Genomic DNA, 9,819 nt, shown 5'->3' with positions numbered 1-9,819 from the left:
TTTTTTTTGTGTGTGTTGTGGTGTGGTTGTGTGTGTGTGTTTACCCCCCCCCCCCCCCACCAAATCCTGTAACTATTCCTGACCTCACCCATACATGTATATGTATTAAAAGGCATTTTAAAGGCATCTTTCACATGAACATTTAAAACCACTTGAAAACATTTATTATATTAGTTGCCTTTCTTCCTGGGAGGTACTGAAACTATTACCTGCACTTTAAAAATGAGGAAATCAAGGTGTAAACTAAGTGAAGTCACCCATAGCCAGTGGAAAAATTGAGAACTCCCAAATGATGCTGTACTTTATCAAAAACCTCAGTCATTTAGCTTCATCATTTTGGCCATCATGGAGGTTGGATTTTGAATGGCTTTCTCATTTTCCTTGTATTATCTTATGGATGGATGGATGCATGAGGGGGATGTCATCAATCAGTACAGTCTCAGTATGTAGTATCTTTTTCTTCAGCTTATGTTCTTTTACTAATTTCTCGGTTTTTTTCTACACTTATCAGAAGTGTAGGACATCTGGTAAGTGTCACTGGTCACTGACAAGAAATATAGTGGGAGCATATTCTGAACACTTTCTCCTTCCTCCTGCCCCCATTTTTTATTTTCATTCTCACTGCAGATGCCTTTCTCCATCTTATTTTCCTTGTTCCTTATTGCCTTTTATTCCTAATTCCTTGTGCTGTGCTGTGCTGTGCTGTGCTGTGCTGTCTGTCTGTGGCTGCATCTTGATGTTTTTATATATTCAGGGAAGATGTGTTCCACTGTATAGGGCACTAAACTGGGATTGTAGAGACCTAGGTTTGCTTTGCTGTTCAGCCTTTGACACTGAGTCCCTTCACTGCTCTATTCTTCCCTTTCCCTAATTCAAAGAAATTTGTTTTCTCATAAGTACTTTGACATTCCCAGATGTAAAGCTCACTCTGATAGCTGAGTATGATTATTATTACTCTGGCTTTGTGTATGGAGGTGTCAGCTGGGTCTGTATTTTGAAGATGACAAAAGTTTGGCATTTATCTTATTAGAGGCTCTCTGGCATATTTGCCAGGTATCAGAGATTTGGAGCAGAATATCGAAATCCATTATTTTTATATACTTTGAGAAAAGAAAATCTAATTAATTAGTCAGTAGGATAACTCATCACTGAATTCTTATTAGTTAGTCCACTGGATCTCTGCCAGAGTCTCCTTGATTTGTATACAAAGCACGCTGACTAATTGATTACCTGTTAAAGTGCAATTAGCTGTATCCACACACGCGCGCGCGTGTACACAAACTCTCTCTCTCCTCCCCCTCTCCCCCATGGAATGTTCTCCTGATTATTATTTGTCTTAAAAACTATTGACCTATACCAGGAGTGTCAAACATATAGCCCATAAACACGGTTCCCTCTAAGGTGCACGCGTACGTGGCTGTGCACAACTAAAAGGGTGGCCGCGCACAGCCTTTTCAAGGCCGTGCACCAGGAGAGGCTGGGGCGGGACCCTGGCACGGGGTCCCCCGCTCCTGGGAAGTTCTTCACTCCCCTGCATCAGTGCCAGGGAGTGGATCACTTCCCCGGAGCCGGCAGAGCCCATGCCAGCCTCCATCCCTGCCTTGCCTCGCCTTGGGGAGGAGCCGCTGCCTGCCCCAGTGAGGCTCTGCCAGCTCCAGGACACTGCTCCGCTCTGCCGCATTGCCTCAGGGAGTGAGGAGGCACGTGACGTGTTACAGTAAGCTTGACCTACTGCTGCTGCTTTCAGATTGTCACTGCATACCTGCACCTCCCCCTTCAGAACCTTCACAGCCTCTGGGCTGCCACTGTTGGACCCCTCTGCCACTGCAATGGCCATGGCAGCCACCCCGGTGCCTCTGGCTGGATCCAGCCCATGAGGAGCCCCACAGTTTAGATCCAGGCCTGGGCCCCAGGTGAGTTTAACATCCCTGACCTACGCTATCAATAGCACCTGTCTAGCCATTTGATGCTTGCAAAGCATTGGATCCTTTTTAGCTTCTCTTGATCAGGAGGAAATAGATCATCAACTATTCCATTTTGAAGAGTTCACTTCTCTTCTGGTGATGAGCTTTGACTACATGATAATGAGGGAGCAAAATAATTATTTTATAGAGTGCTCTGAAATTTTGCAGTAAGAAACTGTACATTTAGCATTTACTTGCATACTCATACAATTCTCATATAGAGAACAAAATGTGTGCCAATTGCATTTGACATCTTTGTAATATATTTTTTTCATTATAAACATTAAAAATCATTCTTTGGCAAGCTGTGATATGGCGTGCAGAATACATCTTATAAAAAGTTGTAAATAGCTAACTATGAATAACCCATGGATAATAATTAGTCATCATTACTAATCCACTTGAAGTGATGAATTAACATTTTTTTACTGTTGTAATATACACTCAAGTTTCTATATAGAAATTTTTAATGACTCAACATAACTTTCCCATAATGCAGGGATTTTCCAAAAAACCTGGCTACATAATTTTGGAATGCTTACCTGAGATTATATGCTTGTTTTGCCCAACTACCTGAGAGTAGTCTTTCTAGTCAGGCAGCTGACCCTTGTGTCACCCTATTTTTTTGCTGGCCTCTGGAGTGACATTCACAAACATTTGGAAAGAATGGTCTCTCTTGTAGTGACAAGTGTTTTCAGACTTGCAATATAAAATCTGTTCCTCTGTGTTTGTAGTGTGCAGAATTTTATTTTAGAGGTGCACCGATACATCAGTCACATATTGGATTGGCTCCAATGTAAAGAAAATTGACTGCGTTGGCAATCAGCTTTTTTTGGCTGTTGTGGCCGATAATGTGGCCCATAAATGCCGTGTGCATGCATGCATCTGCGGGGAGCCAGGAGCACAGCCCTGCAGTGTGGAGAGCAGCCGAGTGCAGCTGTTAATTCTGTTGTGTGGGAGGGGGTGTGGGGGTGTGCAGATTAAAGCCCCCAGGGTGAGGGAGGGAGTGGGGCTGGGGCAGGGGCAAGTGCTGCATAGCCATGGTGGGTGGGACTGCGGGGGGTGGGGAGGGCTTCTGCCACTATGTGCACCCCAAGAGCGCATGGGGGGGCATGTGCCCCTGGATCTGCAGGTGGGGCGATGATGGGCTGGGGCTGTGCTGGGCTGTTTCCGGCAGGGGTGGGGGTTGGGCCAGGGGCTGTGCTCAGGGGGGGTAGCAGGAACACTGGAAGGGGGAATTGGGGGGAGCTACAGTGAATTTTGGGATGGATGCAGCCCCTTCCCAGTGTCACTGCTGCCCACCCTGATTGCAGCCTGGGCCAGCCTCCCAATGCAGCCCTCAGTGGCACCCTGCCCTCGCCCCATGTACCAATGTGGGGGCAATCTTCCCCGTGATCTCCCAGGATGCGCGTAGTGCTGGGAGTCACAACCCCACTCCCCGCAGCCCCCGGACAAGCCACTTGCAACTCTGTCCTGCACCCTGCCCCGCCCCGGCTGTACGGTGCCTGCCCCAACCTGAGCCCCACTCCCTCTCTCACCGCAGGGGCCTCGATCTGCTCCCCATCCCCCCACGCCCCTTCCCTCCCTACCACCCCTTCCCCCAAAACAGGCTTACCACCCCGTCTCCAGGCTCCAGGCTTGCATACCAGCGATTGGATCGGTATCGGCTGGTATGGCTCGTTAAAAAAATCGACCATCGGTATCAGCCCAAAAAATCTCCTATCAGTGCACCCATATTTTATTTCCTTTGCCTGCCTTAGAGGATCTAAAGTCACAGAAAGCCTGTGTCTGTGACCATCGGATCTTTGGTACAACAGTTCTTTTAAAGCAGCTATGTCCAGCCTGTTCCCCAAGTATGGTTGTAGCCCTTGAGAACAGTCAGATTGAGAATGGTTGTTTGTATTTAATTGCAAAGTGAAAGTATGTTCACTGCAATTCCCTCCTGCAGTATGAGAGGGATTTGCAGCGATCCGGTCTGATACAAGGGTGTTCAACTGGCTTTGTGCCTTGGAGAGAGCCTCATGATGAAGGACACCCTTCCTCCCTGCTGTGCAAGATGGCCAAAAGCAGGGTAAAAAGTGAGGCTGAGAACCAGTGAGCTGTCATAGCACCTGGATCCTTTGCCCAAGCCCTGGCACAGATTATGGCCACCTGGGACAAGCTGTAAGTTGTGCCATTGCTTGTCATCCCCAGGGCAGGATGTGTCAGCTGGGATGTGTGCACTTTGGCTAGTTTCCCTCTATGTGCAGGGGACAGACCTTGCTCCTTGATATGCTCTAAGAATCACTGAAAGAGGTCTTAGGCAGATTGTGGAGGAGCCTGATATGCATGCAACTGGGAAAGGGATGGACTTCCCCACAGAGGAGGCCCAAACAGAGAGAGAAGTTGATTGCAGCTACAGAGGAAGTCCTAAATGAATTGTACTTAAAAGGCTGCAGAAGTTAGTGTGGTCAGTGTGATTTTTTTTTTTTTTTTTTTTTTTTAAAAAGGTGCAGAAATGTTTGTGGGGGGTGTTTTTTTTTTTTTTTAAAAAGGTGCAGAAATGTTTGTGGGGGGTGTTTTTTTTTTTTTTTAAAAAGGTGCAGAAATGTTTGTGGGGGGTGTTTTTTTTTTTTTTTAAACAGTGAAGGTCCTTGTGCCATTTGGGACAGCTTGGGCTGTGCACAAGGTGAATATTTTCATCCTGAAGGGTCCATTTGGAGTTGAGGTTTAAAACTGCATTGTAAGAAAGGGTACTTGTATTAGCTGGTTTCTATGATGGACTCGATGGGCTGTATTAACAGATTGCTGACCTCATGGTTAGCAGCATGAATAAATCAGTCTGGTTTGTAACCTTCTGTTAAACCGATGTATTTTTGGGAAAACTGAGTCACCACTGCCACACATCAGCACTCCCTCCTGAGAGGAGTTATATGAGAATAGACTTCCCTTTTGTTAGTTTCTCACACTTGGCATTTAATTTATTAAAAAAAAACTCCTGCTGTTCCTCACCTTGTCTCCAGCAAATCTCCCTGAAGAGCACTGGCAAACGGATCAATCCAGTGAAACGAAACTGCCATTTTGGAACAGCCAAGTAAAAAATGTGTTTTCAAGTATGTACAGGGCTGCCCCTCTGGTATAAACCTTTGATTATAGTTGCAAGAGTTTCCAGTGTCGAAAAACTACTGTTAAAGACATTAATGGGAACACTGGAGTCCCTGATTTACTTAGCACCAAAATCTTAAAAGCAACATTTACTTCTATAGAGTGCGAGGACTGTCCCAAGTGCACAGGGAAATAAATTTCACTTCATTATGTACATAATGTGCCACCTTTGAGTTGGAGCAGCACCTTTAGTGAGTCATCTGAAGCTTAAAGAGATGAGAATTTCTTGAAAAGTAAAATAAGAAAAATAACCTGGTAAAAACCCTGTCCTAGGACAGTTCATTTGGGTTCTAAATTATCCCTTTTTGAGTATGGGTTTTAGTGCTGTATTGAATATTCATTTTTTTTTTTCTTGATTTACTCTTCCTGGAAGCTTGAAATGGGTTGTATGAAGATGTTATATTAAATGGATTGGGCCCATGCAAAAGAGGTTGATTTTTCTTCAAAAGTTCAGCATACCCTTCCCTTTCCCCTTTCTCCCCGCCCTCTCTTTTCCTTAAAAAAATGCTTTTAGGACTATAATCCGTTCTGCCTGTCAAACCTGATTCTCAGCAAATTGATTTTATGTGAAGTCCCACTGGAGTTTTTGTATGAATTGAAAAGCATTGAGCAGTGTTTCAAAGGGAATGTAGCTGAATTATCAGTGAAGAACCTGTCTGGATGTAAGATCCAGGGTTACTTTTTAATCTGTGTATTGATTTTATCTCTGATATCTGTCTCTGCCTCCCATAGCAAGAGCACAGTGTTGGTTCTGCACTCCACAAGCTGCTTATGTTGGAAGCGTAGGTCTGTCTGCACTAACTAAATGCTTGATTATGGTCACCTATCCAGCACTGTGGTAGCTAATTAGCGCCTATTTCTAGAAAGATTTATGAAAATAATAAAGTTTCATAATCTTTTAAAAGTAAGTAAATCTCTGCCCAAATGGAAGTTTGATTTGAAAATCTTGAGTTAAGTTTCCTGTTCCATCTTATTTATTCATTTTTTATCTCTAGCATATCAGTGCAAGACTCTAGATGCCATAAGTATTAAAAAATCCCTACATAAACTAGTGAATTAGTACAAAGTGCCTCTAGCTTATTCTGTCTAATGAGTCCTCCCCGCCCCCCCAGCTTTGCAGCATGTCTGGAAATTCAAATCAAGGCCCTTCTATGAAAATGCTTGTCAACAGCCTCCATGACATCACAGGACAAGAGAGGCAGTTACCCAAATAATTCTAGGTTTTTAAATGTCAAAACTGATGTCCTGCATTGCATGCAGAAGCTTTTTGGGAGGTGATCCATAAGTGGGACTGTATTTTTGAGATCCCTGCTATTAGTTAGGCTGGCTGTTTATGTTCTCACTGACTGTAGCTTTTGATGGTGTCCAGATGTAGTGCCACGCAAAGCATATCACAGGAAACCAATCCTGAGGTGGCACGTGCATTTATTGCTGTAGTGGCATAAAAGTAGTTCTTTTCTAGCCGGCTATAGATGAAAACAGGTTCTCTTGACAACCTGTTTTGCTTAGATGTCCAGAATCATCTGGGTACCTGATGAGACAAGCCAACCTCTTCTACCACCCGGAGTGACAAATCTGATCTACACTTCAGTGACTGTTCATTCCCTTTCTTTCCATTGGGTTGAATTTAGATAGTGAAACTTCATTTAAACTGGAGTTTGTTAGATTCTGGGTAGCTTGTCATCTGAACTGCCTGCATCCATGTTAAGTGCAGATGGAGGACTAGTTCTGAGAAACCCATTCATAAGTAGTCATTCTGTGGACAGTAAGTCAGTGCTGTTGTTGCCTTAACTACATGTCTATGTTGAAGTACTCATAGGATGATGATATAACCGTATTAAAATTGGTGTGTGTTTAATGCATTATAAAATAAAGAGTTTATAGCTCTTTGATCAATTTCTTAAGTTACATGTAGCATATGCTATGGCATTGAAATAAAACAAGTCTGATAAGGATGGCATATCATCTTTCAGGGATCACAGACATGTATATCTTTCTGTTAAGTTATCTGTGAGACTGATCCTTGCAAAGAGCATGCTTTCCTTGTTAGGCTTTCTTCCCTTACATTTGACAGGCGTAATTTTTCAAGCAGATGAATTCACAAACCATGTCCATTTTCAGTGGGAAAGACATCAAATGGTTCTGCATGCATTGCACATTCATTTTCTTATTGATTTTGGTAGGAGTTTACAAAAGCAGCACAGCTCCAAAATGTACGTAGGCTCTGGAGAGCATTCCCATTTGAGATTTATTTTAGGCGTGTTAGACTGGTTTTTAAGTTGCTTGACGAGTGATATTTTTCAGTGTATCCTTGCTTCTCCCAGCATGCTGCTAGTTCACAGAGCATCAGTGAATGTGCCACTTGAATTGCCTGATTTCTTTGCTGTACACAAAATATTTGGGGTGGGAAGTTTACATGCAAGTGTGCTCAAGCTGTACATTGACACGTGTTCTACTACTATGGGTTATCCTCTATTGGGTCTTCATTTTATTTTTTTCTTGTGTTTCATTTAGGTCGTATAAGCTTCACAGAGCCAAATATCCAGAATATTCCAAAAGATTTTGAGATTGAAATGCCAACCCTGGTTGAAGAGAGCCCGCCTTCCCAAGCACAAAGAAATGGCTCGGCTCTTCCTGGAGCCAGGTAGGGAAATATCTAGCAGCGATTTGTATTGTTCTACTTCTATTAATATGATCACACTATCAGTTTTCTTCTTTCTGTCCTTCACAGAGATAGATATAGACTCCTATAAGTGTCTGTTCTGTGACTTGTTGCTCTGTATTTCTCTGTTTGGAGGAGAAATATCTGAAAATTGGTGGCATGTGAAATACCCAGTAACACTAATAGCACTTAGCACTTAAGTATCACTTAACCTTTGGGAATTTCTGTGTCCTGACAGCCCCACTCCAGGGTTGGTTAGCATTGCTTCCCTGATTTGTATGGCTGGGTGAACTGAGGCACAGTAGGATTGAGCAGGGTTTAGAGATTTTCTTAATTCCTGGGTTTAGTTTAATTCAGTGTTGCCTCTGGGGAGAACAGAATAAGATTAGATATACTTGTGTACAGCACCGCTTCTTAGATCACCTATCCTGGTGAATGAATTCTCAGTGCTATATTATTATTAATAATTTTTATTATAAAGCTCCCTCTGCAAAGGCAATTAGGCTGCTGAACAGCTATTATAAATCAATTTCTCTTTAATTAAAAAAAAAAAAAAGAAAAAAAGCTTAACAAAATTACGAAGAAATAATAGTTTACCGGGTCAAGACAGCCATATTGTAAACTTACACATAGACTAGAGATTCAAATTTAGTATTTTTTTTTCTTCTTGTGTTTTATGTCTCCCTACCCTCATACTAGTTCTCATAATTCAGGGATTCGCAACCTTTTTTATGCTGAGGACTGACAAACTGCGGACCAGCAAACCGTGGACCGGAAGTGACCATGGACCAGCAAACTGTGGACCAGCAATGACAGGCATGCTGCAGGCAGGTAGCCAACTCTTTTGCATACTCTTAGACTGAGTATGAAAGAAGGAGTGGCTGCCAGTACGCAGTATGAGTCTTTGAGTCTGCGTTTTGCCAGTCCGTGGCTTGCCGATCTGTGGTCACTTCCGGTCCAACAGCCAGCCCTCCTGCAGACCAGCAGCTAATCCTTCGTTAATGTTATCTTTCAGGGATATGGTTCCGCCTACTCTGAATAAAGCTTGATAGTAGGGCTGTGCAAAGCTTCGCATGGCGATTTGATTCGGAAGAGATTCAGCCCAATTCGGTGGCCAAATCTCCCAAGTCTGAATTGAATCGGGGGACCAATTAAAAGGTCCAAATCGATTCTGTGAACTTCACAGAAATCACATACTAGCACAATCTCGGCAGAGCCCCCCATGCAGCGTGGGGCAGTAGGGTGCAGTGGAGATTGCCCCCCACCCAGCAGCACCCAGTGAGTTGTGGCTTTTTTTTCCAAAGAGCTGGGAAATGGGGAGGGCAGGGCAGCCATGGTCAGGCTGTAGGGGTTGGGTCTGGGTGATTTGGAGATTCAGCAGCAGCCGAATTGCCGAATCAGATTCAACTGAATCAATTCTGGACAGTGATTCGAATTACCAAATCAAATCACTGTCCCCTGAATCATCTGAATCTGAAGTGAATACTAGCCGCTTCGTACAGGCCTACTTGCCAGTTAGGTATGTGCCCCCAGTAAAATAGAAGAAAATAGTGTACCATAATTTCAACCTCATAAATGCATCTTGACACTACCTTTAGCAAGAGAACCCTTTGCATCTGTAACTTATGGGTTTTTTTATTCTCTTGCATGCTTTGTATGATGCTGAGTATACATACTGTAGCTAAACTAACAATAAAAACAGAGTGATGTGGTCTAATGCTGAGCACTATATGCTGATTTAGGAAGCAATTAGCATAGTAGCACTCAGCATTAAACCACATCACTCTGAGGAGCTGATGAGAAACCTCTGTGTGCAGCATTAGGTCTGAAAAGGTCAGATGCTAGGAATTGCATTTGCAAATATGATTTCTGAGGAAATCTCAGTAAGGGCCACAAGGTGGAAATGATACTAAGAGAGCAGGCACAGATGAGGGTATGTAATTGTTACCAACTCTAATACTGTCTGCTTAAGAGATGACCGGAGGAACTCTATACCTGTTCAGGGTTTCCCAAAGGAGGTGGTTGAATTTCTAAGCTTGGAGCAGAGCC

General features: G+C 43.4%; 1 protein-coding gene across 4 annotated transcripts in view; it reads left to right on the top strand.

Moving 5' to 3' along the window:
- The window catches only part of POLQ (DNA polymerase theta), a 141,860-nt gene that overhangs the window by 66,966 nt on the left and 65,075 nt on the right, over positions 1 to 9,819 (top strand). For all 4 annotated transcript variants that reach the window (XR_002099396.1, XM_019527057.1, XM_019527056.1 and 1 more), the window contains one exon: positions 7,623 to 7,752. Coding sequence is in view for 3 of the 4 variants with exons in the window: in XM_019527057.1 (XP_019382602.1) it covers positions 7,623 to 7,752 (130 nt within the window). In the remaining variant the exon portion in view is untranslated. The remainder of the gene's footprint in view (positions 1 to 7,622; positions 7,753 to 9,819) is intronic.

Source organism: Gavialis gangeticus, unplaced genomic scaffold (assembly GCF_001723915.1).
Source record: "Gavialis gangeticus isolate Ggan-Ray unplaced genomic scaffold, GavGan_comp1, whole genome shotgun sequence".
In the NCBI taxonomy this organism is placed as follows: Eukaryota; Metazoa; Chordata; order Crocodylia; family Gavialidae; genus Gavialis; species Gavialis gangeticus.
This window is presented reverse-complemented; position numbering and strand designations above follow the sequence as displayed.